Source organism: Myotis daubentonii, chromosome 14 (genome assembly GCF_963259705.1).
Source record: "Myotis daubentonii chromosome 14, mMyoDau2.1, whole genome shotgun sequence".
Classification (NCBI taxonomy): domain Eukaryota; kingdom Metazoa; phylum Chordata; class Mammalia; order Chiroptera; family Vespertilionidae; genus Myotis; species Myotis daubentonii.
Window position 1 is genome coordinate 12990922 of NC_081853.1, and position 14453 is coordinate 13005374.

A 14453-nucleotide genomic window follows, 5' to 3' on the forward strand; every position below is an offset into this window, starting at 1 on the left:
AGGAAGTCACCGTTCCACTTAGCAGCTCTGTAGGTTGAGATCTGGACCATCTGAAAAGAGGATGTCGTTTCTGAAGGCATGACTCCAAAACAAATGCCTGCTCACTTGAGTTAGAAGGAAAATATAACCCTCTAAAATATGGTCCCGCCTAGTTCCTTCTAATTCAGGGACACTAGCAAACGAAAAGGCATATGCACCGAATGAAAAGTGGGATGTGAAAAAAAAAAACCAGCAAAGAAATATGATAAAATTTGGATCACACCAGCTTCTATTTATGCTGAATATTTTACTTTGTTGAAGTCATTCGTGAAAATAGCCATATTGGAATGTGAAAAATCTTACATTCAGCTCATGTTAGAGGAAGATAATGTTCATTTGAGAGATTTTGCAGTCACAGTCAAAGCAAGGAGTGAATTACTCAGAGCAAACCATGGAGTGGAGGGGCGGGGGAGCCCCACTGTGGACGCCCAGCCGCTTGCTGCAGCGCCGATGGTGAATCCTGCAGTCTCTGAGTGTTCCCAGCAGCCCGGAGATATTTATTCACACTAAAGAAATGCAACTTCTAACTATGTGGAATGACTCCCTCCTGACAAAGTTTAAGTAAATTGTGCCAACCCCCGATACAGCAGACTGACATGTCAGGAAGTGACAGCTGCCACATCAACACGTTTCCTCGTCGCCGGCAGCGGCTGTGATCTGGAGCCTGTCACACCACAAAGGAGCTTCATCCCTTGATTTCTCCTGGCATCGCCTCCCCCGTCCAGTTAAACCACCTGGTCTTAGCGGTTGGACACAGGGAAAAGAAATAGATCATGGCACTTTAGTTATTTGTAAAAGCACCTACTTTAGGGAACACAATTGGCAAATTTATTTGAAATAGATCAACCTTTTTGAAATGATAATGACATAAAATTACATCAAGCCGTTTCCCTAACCAACAACTCCCACTGAAAATAATGTGCTACAGAATGAGCTTGAAGCCCAGCTTAGGATCTTGTCTGGATTCAGGGACCTCGGGGTGACTGTTTGATACTCAAATCATGTGTCTGTCTCCACGTCCAGGAGTGTCCGTGGTGGGGTATCCTGACCTCCCCGACTCATAGGTCTGCTGCTGGGCTCTTCGTTAGCACTAGAAAGGGAACCAGTACAAGCTTGCCCTTCATGCCTGACCTTTCCGGGTTTCTCATTACTTTTATTTAAACCCCATATCAAAGGTGAAAACTGTAGTAGTGAAGCACTCGGCTAGTGAGATAACTAGGAGGCGCCGTCTCCATAATTACTGTGTCACTGTCTCTGGAGGGACATGAAAGCTGGTCTTGTCCCTTTAACTGGACAAGTTGCTAATCCCCTTAACATTTTTCCCCCTTGGGACTGATAATATTTCACAATTTTTTTGCTTTGTAACATATTCCTAAAGGGAGGTTTAACTAGTAATGCACAGATTATGGAAATGATGTTTATTAAATCAGGGGCGAGGTTTCTGGAAAGCCACAGAGCTGCTCAGAATATGTAACCTCCATCAGAGACTTCATTTGAATGTTTATTCATGGAGCAGTAAACGTTTGTTTTTATCCATTTTATTGAAACATAAATTAAAGAACTGTAATTATGTGTAGGGCAAACAGCAAAGTAATATGCATTTGTCACAAAAATGAGTAAGACAAGGAAAAATGCCATCATTGCTTCATTTGCACCCAGATCCTTTACTGTCTAACAACAGAAAGACCCAGAGGGACTACCTCTGCAGATTAATGTTCTGATATGGTGTGTAAATTAAAAATACACATTCTAGATAGTCTTTTTAGCAAAGAGGGATCGGGGAAGTAATTTATGTAGGTCAGAAGCTACCCAAAGAAAGGGTGGGTTTCTTCTCTCGTGAGAGAGAGCTGCAGTGACTTTTATTAAAGTTAATGCGGAGCAAAGAAGAAGTCCCCTTGGCAGTCTCTGTGATGCTGATTGTTTTCAGGATGAGCTATTTGTCTAGCATACTTGACCAGTTTTTAAAAAGGACTTACATGAAGCTGGAAAGACAAGACCTTCAAACTTACATGTTGATAAAAAGATACTTTTCAGTGGGGAAGAAAGGTGCAATCATAATGGCTCGGCATAGGCCACATCCTTGTATGCGCAAGAATTCTCAAGAGAGGGAAAAGAGTGGCTAAGAGAAACTGTGCATACGAGGCTTCTTTGTCCTTTCTTTATAGCAATCTAGCAAATTAAAAACACTTGAGTCATCCATCCACCCATCCATCCACCCACCCATCCATCATCCATCCATCCATCCATCCATCCATCCATCCATCCATCCATCCATCTACCCACCCACCCACCCACCCATCCATTCATCCACCCACCCACCAATCCACCTACCCACCCACCCACCCATCCATCCACCCATCCACTTACCTGTCCATCTATCCATCTACTCATCTATTCAGCCATCCATCCATCCATCCATCCATCCATCCATCCATCCATCCATCCATCCATCATTTACATACTATGTCCTCTAAGCTAGAAACTTGGAGTGAGGGTAGGAAATAATGAGAGAGAGAGAGTAAGGAATTACCCAGAGTTCAGGAGTAATGGAAGAGAAACCTATAATTAATGATGCTTTATGAGGAAAATGTAATAATTGAGAAACATACAAAGAATCAGAAAGCCTGAAGTCTGGAGAGTCTGAAGGCTCCACAGAGGAGGTGGCATTTGAACTCACTCAGAAAAACTGAGGGGAAGTGGGAAAGAAGCAAGGGGAAGGGAACTCTACAACTAGGGAAGAACACTTTTTAACTTTTCTTACCAAGAATATGTACTGTCAACACAGCGACTGTAACGATGGCTGATGGAATACAGGTTTGACAAATCCTAAGACATTCTTTGCATCTTTTGAAAGTCATTTTACTGGAGGTGTCTCTAAGGTGCTGTCCCAGAATAGCAGCAAATAGAGCTAGTTTCACAAAGAACCTCTGACCTCCCGCATGTGGGGCTGAACAGGTGGACTCTTGATCCCAAATGGTCTACCTGGCGCTCCATCTATCTTGTTGCATGAGTATAACCGCACAGCAGGAAGGGCCATGTAAGAGGTTTATTATGATTGTATAGGCCTTCCTTGAGTTTGTCAATTTTTTAAAGGGAAATTATTATAAATTCTCTTTTGCTGAACAGTTTTAAGAACTTGAAGCTGTTATGTCACTGAAAGTCAACCATTAACTAAAAGATAATATAGAATATTTATACCAGATCGATTCTCAAATTTGTAAGAAATTTGTTCCCTCCTGGGCCTCTCTTACAGAAGTGCTTAATATTCTAAGGATGAGTAGTGTGGGGGACACAGTGGGCTTATACTCTGCTAGGCTGCTAGTGCCATACCTGGTTCTAGAATCCAGCAAACCACTCACTCCGCCTCCCCATGCCTCTGTTTCTTCATCTACAACTTCTCTCATCTTGCCTCATCTTTCGAGTGGAGACAGTACCCGTATCCTTATGCCTGACATTATTGTGAGAATTATATGAAAAACATAGCTAAAGTATTTAGACCGATGCTGGCATATTCTAAGTATTCAGTAAACTCTAGCAATTATTGTATTTCCAGACAGTTATATTTCTAGTCTGAATCTATTTCTAACAACCTGCTTCTACTCTGAACCAGAAGGCTTGGCTCTGCAGTGAGCCCTGCTAAATATATTCTGCTCTGGATCCTCACCAACACCAAGGCCTGGGTTTCCTTCATGACTGGATTCTGCCTTACTTGGTTGGGAAGGCCTCACCTTCTGTTACTCGGTATAGGGTCAGCGTGAGAACGCTGCCAGGTGCTTAGTCTGAAAGTACTGCTGCTCCCAGGGCCTCGAACACCTTGACACAACCAACTCGGGACAGAATTAGGAATCTGTCCAAAGGCACAGGCACCCGGTGGTCTCTGACTACCTTGTCAGTGAGCCCCTTCCTGTAGGATGTCAGCAGTGCTGAGGCGGCTGGTCCGCCCTTCATGAAACATGAGACTGCTTTCCACGGGCTCTGACTGCCCCAGGCAAGTTGAGAAATTCTAACCGGGGGGAAGGTAACGAGCTAATTTAGTTTCTAAAAACACCTCCCCGGATTTGTGGGGACCCTGAGCGTTCTGTGGCTCACAGTTGTGTTGTTCAGCCAGCTGTGAGTTATAACAGCACATCACTAGCGGGATGGTGCTCCTATGATCCATGGGAGCAGTAAATCAGCTAAGCACCATGGCCTGGATGATGTATGGCTCCAAACTACAATACGAGTTTAAAGGAGATTTTAATAACCAGACGGCTTTAAATTTCAAATTTTCTAAAAATTAAGGTCTTGGTAAGTCAACGGAAAGCAAGAGGATGGAATCTGATGCTGTTCAAGTGTCACCGAACTCAGAGAGCCGGGGGCGTGCCTGTTCCTTTTGGCTTTCAGCTCACAAGGTGGAAGTAATTGGCAGGTTCTCCAGGAGAGGAGAAGCCTGGGGAACTGAACAAACAGGAGTGAGTGTCAGCGCATCTTTGCCAATCAATTTCCCCTCTTCCACTCTACAAGCCGCTGAGGAGTTCATTCTTGTCCCAAAGTCCTGGATCGAGTGAGGTGCTGTGAGGCTTTGGGCCAAACCCATGAGAGATTATTTTTGTTTTCTTTGTTCTAAGGAACTCTTCCAGTGAAATTCAGAACAAAAGAACAGTGAAAAGAGTAGATCAACTTCCTCACCCGTTGCTTACAAATTCAAAACGGACACACAGGAGAAAACTCGCCTTTTCTGTCATTTGTCTTTGTGAAGGAAGCACTCATTGCAAATGAGCAGAAAAATAAAAGGTGGATGGCACGCGGGCTGCTCAGCCCAGCAGGAAACGGAGCTGTTGTCACGGTTCCATCATCTTCCCTGTTTTAATGATGTGTTTGTAGGATGCTGATGTTGCTTATGAGAACGTACCCATTTTGTTAAAAAACCATTTGCTTTTGGGGGTGAGAAAAATCACTGTCAATGAAGAGAGCAGGTGCTGAGAGAACTTCGCCTCCTCCACCTCTTTTTTAAAGTCCTGCTGCAGTAAACAGACGGAAATGAGAAATCTCTCTACTGTTTGTGTAATAGACCCACCAGGAACAGCGAGAGACAATTACATTTCAAGTGGCTTCTTCTACTTGCCTTGACTAAGTGAATTAGAGGGACGAATGGGGGTAGAGTTACTGCCAGGTGGAGAGAAACATCTGGGCATGAAGAATGAACACAGTCTCCCCTCCCTTTATCTTGTCTCCAGTTTTTCCTCCTCCTGTAGAGTCTAACTCAAATTACTATAGATTTTTGGTGTCCACCTCCCACTCCTCCCTGATGCAAAGGGCAAAACATCCTGTTTCCACCAAATAGAACCACTTACTGACTCAGAAAGAAGTCCCCGGGTTCTTTACTCCCATACTAGCAGCCTAACTATGTAATCTGGGTAACGACATGGGAATCGATGCATCACCCACTGCCTGAGGCTGTCAGTCGAACAGTATGAATGAGGCTGGTCTGGTGGGCTGTTTCAATAGTTGTTAGAAGTTCTTGGGAGAACATTGCTATATCATTTAATTATTTCTCTCTCATAAGGTAAAAAGCTTTACTTACACTCACTTTAAGTTAGTATTCATTTTATGTTAGTCTCAATTATAATTATAACATTTGCTACCATTTATATAAGAACCTTTTATGCTAGTAACTGTGCATATATAAGTATTACCACATCCTCACCAAAACACGAAGAAGTGGGAACAATTACTATCTCCATTTTCCTAATTGAGGAAACTGAAGCTTACTGAGATTGAGTAAATTGCCCAAGGTCACCAAACTGGGTCAAAGTGGCCGAACTGGGATTCTGAGCCAGGGTAAGAGGATGTCAAATCCCATCTTTGTTATGCTGTTATACTTTCCAGTTAAATAACTACTATTGTGGATGACTATATGTCTTCATTTATTTGGACCAGCCCAGATTGAGGCTTATAGTCATAAAGGGGCCAGTGTAGTTATAAACAGTACCTCCTTTCACTCCCAAAATTTCGCTTTGGACAATAAATTATATGTCTCCCCCCCCCCCCCAACTAGTAGTATGCTCTATGCCAGCCGTGGGCAAACTACGGCCCGCGGGCCGGATCTGGCCCGTTTGAAATGAATAAAACTAAAAAAAAAAAAAAAGACCGTACCCTTTTATGTAATGATGTTTACTTTGAATTTATATTAGTTCACACAAACACTCCATCCATGCTTTTGTTCCGGCCCTCCGGTCCAGTTTAAGAACCCATTGTGGCCCTCGAGTCAAAATGTTTGCCCACCCCTGCTCTATGCTGTGAGATCTTATTTCTGCTTATTCTAAGTATTCTCATCTGCCTCTATGGGTGGGTTTAGGGGGCGGGGGCAAAGAGTAAAGGAAATGAGGGAGGCAGAGTCTTAGGAAGTTCTTGTGGGAAAATGTTCTAACTGGATCATGTGCTTATTGGCCACTGATGCATCTTCTTTGGAGAAATTTCCATTCATCCTTTGCCTATATTTAGTTGGGATTTTTGTCTTTTTATTATTGAGTTGAAATAGTTTCTTACATGTCCTAGATACAAGTACCTTACCAGATGTATGATTTGCAAAACTTTTCTCCCCTTTCCTTTTTGTAATGGTGTCCTTTGAGGCACAGAGTTTTAAAAGTTTGACTTGGTTCACCTCCTTCCACTTCTAAGGACTCTGTGCTTACATTGGGCTCAGCTGGGTAACCCAGGGTCATTCAGACTGTCTCTATTTTTTTTTAATATATTTTTTATTGGTTTTACAGAGAGGAAGGGAGAGGGATAGAGAGCTAGAAATATTGATGAGAGAGAAATATTGATCAGCTACCTCCCACACTCTCCCCACTGGGGATGGAGCCCGCAACCAAGAATCGAATCAAACCTGTGACCCTTCAGTCCACAAGCCAACACTCTATCCACTGAGCCAAACTTGTTAGGGCTGTCTCTATTTTTAAGGGCAGCCGAGTAGCAACCTCAATCCATCTGCAACCTTATTTCTCCTTTCCCGTGGAACCTAACCTATTCACCAGTGTGGATTAGGATGTGGACCTATTGCAGGGGTTCATTGTCTGCCTACCACAGCCCTGTGTTTGTTATTCTTAAGAATCAGGTTGACCTCCTGTCATTGCTCATTGCAGATCTGAGGGAGAGAGCTTCAGGCTGGGCCAGTTGGTGGAGGTGGCAAGGACACCAGTTATGAGCAGGGTAGCTCTCTAGCCTCCCCTGCCCTTTCCCCACCAGGATTTGATCCCCTCTCATTGAATTGCAATATATTCTAACAAAGATAAAGACAGCAACATCATTAAACTGACCATCCTCAGGTGAGAATGGGGTAGAATAGATGTGTTCAAAAGGATGGTGGGAGAAGCACAGGTGGCACAAAGGATGCAGGGCCTGTGAAAATGTCTTCAGTGGGATTGAAGCTCAGAGAGCTCCTGCCATCGGATAAAACCCAGAGGTAACAGAAAGGACTTTTATAGCTGAGATTTGGTCAAGCAGGGGGGCCAAGCAACGGTGAATCTGCTACTTCGTATAAATTCAATAAAATTAATAAATGGGGGGGGGAGACTTGACATTGATAACTTTGTTACTCTATATAATATTTTGGGAGTGGCTTTCAACTAGGAAGCAGTGAGGTGGAAATGGAACTCAGATGATAACACCATTGCCCTAAGTGAATTCAAGACCCTAGGCCAGGGGTGGGCAACCTTTTTGTGAGTGCGTGCCAAAACCAGAAAAATCTCTGACTCAAAATTCTTCTGCGTGCCATCCCTAATTTTTTGAGAATGTGTTACGCCTACTTGATATCTCTTAAGGTGTACGTATGTGAAGAACCTTAAAGAAATAATATAATTAATTCAAGCGACAAAAACACAGTATATGATGATGAAAAATACATTTATTTTTTAATGTATACATGTACACTGATAGTCCGACAGAAAACTTTATGACTCTGTTTGATATTATCAGTGGGACTTTTGCTGCTGCATCACTGATGACAGAGATTTTACATCAGGTTTATATTTTGTGACCTTCAGAGTTATGCACGAGCTACTACTTTCATCCGTCAGGCTACTACTATTAGAGACTTAACAAAATTCATAACTGAGAACAAAGATTCACAAGCATATGTGGATGAAACCAAAACACTGGTCGGGTCTAGGAAGGCAGGGAGAGTTAAGGCAGAGGCATAGAAATTGCTCTTCCCCTCTCTTGTCAATCCATGTCTATGGTCTTTAAGATAACTTGTTATGTAAAATTATTTATTTATCTAAGATGCACCTACACTGAATTTATCTGAAAAATAAAAAAGTCGATATTAAGAAAAAAATTGTAAATGGAAGATTATAAGAGAGGGTTTCGAGTGCCAGCCAAAGTTACTGGTGTGCCATGTTTGGCACATGTACCAGGGGTTGCCCACCCCTGCCCTAGGCAAAGGCAAGCCCCTATCAATGATCCTGAAAGGACTGAACGGATGTGATCAAAGACATTATTGAGAAATCGGGGAGCTTGGGAGAGGCATCAAGAGGCCAGCGTGGAGGTGTCATATTTGGAATGGGGAAAAGCAGGTGGCCTCCTGAGAGATGTTGTCATTTGGTCAAGAGCAAACACCCTGATGCCTAATGACTGACTCGGTTCAGATTTTAGCTCTTGGTCACTCCCTGAAGGAGCTTGGGCAAGTCACTTAACCTCTTTGGTCTAATTTGTCACCTGGAAATGGCTATGCATTTATTAACTGTCTCTTGGGAGTATTGTAAGGGTTCATTGAAGTAGTGATGTCAATCAGCCCAGGGACTGATTTCAAGAAATGTTAATAACAACAATTACCACTACTAATGATGATAATATTAATTGGAGAAACTAGTGGCTCCAGGAACCTTACACCAGTGTTTTCTAGAGTGATTTTCTCCATCCTCTGCAGCTGCTCTTATAGATATTTTTTGCAAAACTCCTTGGAAAAGTTGTCTGTGCTTATTTATCTCCCTTTCTTCATCCCCCATTCGCTCTTAAATTGACATCAGTTTTTTTTAATTGCTTTATTGAGATAAAATTCACATGACATAAATTCACTTCTGTTAAGTGTACAATTCCATGTGTTTGTTGTGTATTCATAAAATTTTGCAACCATCACCACTATCTAATTCTAGAATATATTCATCACGTCCAAAAGAAACCTTGTGGCCATTAGCAATCACTCCCCATTCCTTCCGGCAACTGCTAATCTACATCCTGTCTCTATGAATTTGCCTGTTCTGGACATGTCATATAAATGGAATCATACAATAGCTGGCCTTTTGTGCCTGGCTTCTTTCACTTAGCATAATGCACAAAGTATCATTCTTTCGCTCAGCAGTACTTTGTTCCTTTTTAAGGCCAAATCACGTTGTCTGGTTATGCCACACTTTGTTTTTCCATTCATTATTGATGGACACTTGGATTGTTTCCCTTGTTTGGGTATTATGAATAATGCTGCTATAAATATTCATGTACAAGTTTTTCTGGGGACATATGTTTTCATATCTGTTGCATACATACTTACAATGGAATTCTGAGTCATATGGTCACTGTATGTGTAACTTTTTTAGGGGCTACTAAACCATTTTCCAAAATAGCAGCGCCATTTTACGTCTCCACCAGCAATGCATGAAGGTTCTAGTCCACATCCTCGCCAGCACTTATTGTCTTGTGTGTTTTTTTAATAGTCATCCTAGTGAGTGTAAAATGATATCTCAGTGTTGTTTTGATTTGCATCTCATTAATGATTAATGATGGTGAGCATCTTTCATGTGCTGTTCAGCTAGCTTTCAGCAATGGTGGCACTGTTGATTAAAATTCTCCCTCTTAACATTCTTTTATCAGCCTTTAAACTTACCCTCTTTTTATTTGCCTCCTTCCCCACTGTATCCTTAACCTTAATCCTACTTCTTCTCTTCCCAAAGTACAAATGCTGAAGTGTCTCAATTCTGAATTTTTAGCTCTGCCGGCTGTTTTTCTTCATGACACCTATTTCCACCTAAAATTAAATCATATATTTATTCATACAATTGTTTCTTTTCTTCACTGCCCATTGAGTTGTAGCCTTATGGGGTCTGTCTTGTTCATCACTATATCTCTGGTTATAGACTAGCACCTGGAAATATTTTTGTAAAAGTAAGTGTATTAGAAAAAAGTAAATGGATGCTATGTGAATAAAGAACAGGTTCCACAAGTAAGTTTCTAGATTGCTAATTGAACAAACTTAACTTTCCCTTTTTAAAAAATATTTTGTTATTGAGTTTAGAGAGGCAGGAAGAGGGAGAGAGTGATAGAAACATCAATGATGAGAGAGAATCATTGATCATCTGCCTCCTGCATGCCCCCACTGGGGGCTGAGCCCACAGCCCAGGCATGTGCCCTGTCTGGGAATTGAACCATAACCTCCTGGTTCATAGGTCCACACTTGACCACTGAGTGCTCTCCTGGGCTAACTTTTTCATCTACTCCTCTCAGATACTTTAATATGCTAGTCAACATTGTAGAATTTATTTGACCCTGAAAACTTTTTGGTATGCTTCCATACCAAAAAGTCTTAGGTGGAAATAAGTGTCATGAATTTTTTAAAATACTTTTTCAACTCAGGCAGCTAAACTGCTTGAGACCCTAGCAATTTTTAAAACCTCGTAAAAGAAAAATAAAGTCTAGCAAAATTTTGTAGTGTTGTATTAATAGGAGGCTTTGTTAGCACGTAGAAAGTAAGTTGTGGTCACTGAGGCACAATATTGTTATCAGAGAATTGCACGAGTGGCATTCCTCTGGTGCTAGTGGGAGTGGGTTTCTTATGATATCTTGAGAAAAAGATTTTTCAAAGACGCTCATGGGAGAATGAGTGCTTTTTATTTGTGTGGAGTTATATCTCTCTGTTTGCAAAGTCCCATTTCCCTTAAGCCAGTCCTGGAAAAGGTGCAGCCAGGGTTCAGCAGAGCTAAAAGCAAAGCCAGTGTCCAAAGTTTCTGTTCCGTGGTGGAGCTGAGTCCGGCACTGCAGCACGCTAATTCCAGTCCATCAGTCCGTTGGGTGCGGCCACATGGCTGTGGGCATGTGGATGAACGCAGGGGAGTGCACCACCTGCAAAATGAGAGCCAGGAGCACAGGAGGGCCAAGAGGAGGGAATACCTTTGTTCAGGAGCTTATGTATTTCAGATTTCTCGCCCTTGCAGTGGCCACGCCTATTCTGGCCAAAGACATGCTCCCAGGTATGATTGACAGCTAATCACCTTCCCCGCCTCATCCAGACTTTACTGGGCATGCATCTGTTGTCCACTCCCTTCCTCCAGAGATCTGTGGGGAACAGACCTGGAGCGTATTAAACTGCAGCTTTCTGGCAAAGCTGTATAAATGGCATATCTGTATTACCTGGCCTTCTCTTTGCTCCTTTCCTGTTAATTAATTAATAACTGGAGTAATTACAACGGTATCAATATGAACTCATTAAGAATAGGTTATGTCAAATCCCTATCTGTGCTGTTCATAGGGTTTTTATCAAAATGATAGTCTATCAGAAGGCCTTGGCAATGTATTCCTTCACAACAGTGAGATTGTGAGCTGGCTTTATCGTGTTTTAATCATGATTTCTCTTTTCTGGGAAGTGGAGTGGGTTGTCAGGATCTTGAGATCAGTCTGTCACTTAAAAATTTATGTCAAGACATTTGGCTGGGTTGAGATCTATGCCCTTGAGGGAAATTACCTGTACAGTAAACTGTTTCCTGTCATCGGTGTCACAGTGAATTTCAAATGTTACCAGTGCTCAAGAGTAGCACTTCCAGGACTGGGTGGTAACAGCCCATAGAAACAGCCCTGAACTCTAAACCCAGGAGAGCAAGGTAAATATAAGAAGGCATGGAGGGGCCTGGTCCCGGGAGGTCTCCCTACTGTAAGTTCAAAGCCAGCTGTATGTCACAGAAGGTGGCCAGAGTATAGGAAGCCGGGGAAGCATTCAGTCCAGGGTCTCTACTAATGCAACAGGGCAAGCAAAGCAGTGAGATCTTGGTGCCCCCATTAGCACAGTTGGCAGGAGAGGGGTTTAGGAAAGAGTGGTTTTCACAGTATAGTCCTGAACCGGCAATACTGGCATCACTAGGAGCTGGTAAAAATGCAGGTGTGAGGGGCCGGTGGTCTTTGTTTCGTCAAGTCCCAGGTGCATGTTCGGGTCGAGAACCACTCGTGAAAACAACAGAAATAAGCTGGAGCAGCAGAGAAACTTTAACCAGGTGTCGTTCAAGGAGCCTCTTAAATATCTTTCCTGCTGCTGTGGGAACCATCCCGGAATATGATGCGACTGCAGCTACCTGTTGAGCCCTGCCTATGTACTAAGCAGCATAGTAAGTACATGCTTAGCAGCTCTGATCCTCTTAACAACTCTGTGAGATAGAAACGGCAGTAATCCCCATCATGGATGAGGTTACTGAGATACAGGCCTTAGGAGGCAGGGCCACAGCTTGTGAGTGGTGGGTCCGGGGTTTGTGTTAGGGAGTTTGGCCACAGAACCCTGATCTGATACCTGACTATTAGATGACAGACGAATGGGGGGAAGGGAGGGAGGGAAGGAGGGAAGGATGCCAGCAGGTTTGAAAGTAAAGACTGAAGGCTTTTAATCCTGGGCTTGCTTTAAATCAACCAGCCATGACTTCAAAAATTTCACCTGGGCCTGTCCGGCCCTGCTTGGTTCCGTGGGAAATTTGTGATTTACTTTTCCCTGTTTGCTGTTCTCCCTATCTCCAATGCTCACATGGTCTTCGTGAGTGAAGCGTACACTCATCCCAGTTGCCAAGGAATCCATGTCTGGCTTTGTCATGGAGAATATTCTGGCAAAAGCCTGTCACTGTGTGGGACTGTGTGCTGAGGGGCTGATGCGAAGCTCTCTGCTTTGTTCACTTTGGGCCCCCCTGCTCCCTGCCTTCCCTTAACAGCATAGCATCCCCCCTTGTGCGCAAAGCCCCAGGGCCGCGTCATCTCACCTGCTGCAGAGGCCCTTCGTGGCGTAGGCCTAACCGCAGTGATCAAGGCGGGGCGGGCGTGATCAGGCCTGAGGAGGCTTGATTCTTTGCCTGCCTCTCCACATTTAGGCTTTTCATTGTCGCTTTCCTCCCCGCGGGTTGTAATAAACACGCGAACACAGCTCAAGGACAGGAACCAGGTTTAGCTTCAGCCGAGGGACAATAGAGGCTATTTGGAAAGTCAAACTTTCAAATGGCAGTTTAGCCTTGAAGAATATATTGAAATAGATGTGCTGTGTGCCTTGAGTCACAATCTCCACATAATTGCATTGCTATGTATATTACCTGGGTACTTCCGTGGGCTAAAGAAATGGGCTGTTTGAAAGATTAACATCACAGGGTCCGTGTCTGTGCTGATGAAAAAGGCAGGGCAGGAAGCAGACCGTCTGGCTTTCTGTGCTGACCCTGCACTTCCTGTGGGGCCTGCACCTCCAGGTATATTCAGAGCATTAAAGGAGATAACTGCCAAGCACACCGTTTCCTTACCATCATAATTAAAAGTTTAATAAGTAAGAATTATTTAAGTCGTTACTATATGCTTATTATTTGAAGCCTGGATTCTGTAATTCGGCCCATATTCTAACATACTTTCCCTCATTTGTTCTTTACTTACGCAGTTCTCTGTTTTAGTCAGTTCTTATTTCCTGTCAGTTTCAGAGGCGCTGTGGTCACCTTTGAAGACATGCTGTCATTTCAAAGCACTGGCTAAATACAACCAAGACTGACAACTATGAATAATTCCAAGGAGCCCCTAAAACACTCTGGCATTTCACTCAGAGCCTCATATATGCCACCAAGTTGTTCTTCTTGTTCTGTGCCTCTATTCTCCGTAGACTTCACATCCAGTTACCAGAGAATGCCATCTTCCTCTGAGCAATAATCCAGCAGGAACCATGAGTAAATGGGCTTCGTGAGGACATCACTGTCAAGTGTGAAAATATGTGGGGAGATAATCACATTTTCTTTTTTCTTTCTTTGTATATTTCCAGCACATTCACATCCACATTCTGCCCAGGAAGGCTGGAGACTTTCACAGGAATGACAGCATTTATGATAAGGTAGGTCTGCTCGCTCTGATCTTACTGTTTGATCACGGGCGCTGTCCATGTGCTGAAATCACCCTGAATAGGTATTGGCGTAGAGATGGTCTTAAGTGGATTCCACCCAACAATGACTTGGGAATCGGCAGTACAGGTGAGATAGCCCAAAACAGCCATTATGGGAACTGAAGACAAATGAATTTATAATGATTTCTTTTTCAAAAGAAACTGAGCAAAATCTTAATACTCTTGTGATTTCTGACTGTTATTTATCAGAATGCTAAATGTTTGCATGGAGACATGTTCCAGTGTCTCCATAGGAGAAAATCTACACAACCAATGGAAATTAAGGGCA

General features: G+C 43.0%; 1 protein-coding gene across 2 annotated transcripts in view; it reads left to right on the forward strand.

Annotated features, from left to right (window-relative positions):
- The window catches only part of FHIT (fragile histidine triad diadenosine triphosphatase), a 1351032-nt gene that overhangs the window by 1163147 nt on the left and 173432 nt on the right, over positions 1–14453 (forward strand). For both annotated transcript variants that reach the window (XM_059662896.1, XM_059662897.1), the window contains one exon: positions 14048–14116. In XM_059662896.1, coding sequence (XP_059518879.1) covers positions 14048–14116 — 69 coding nt within the window. The remainder of the gene's footprint in view (positions 1–14047; positions 14117–14453) is intronic.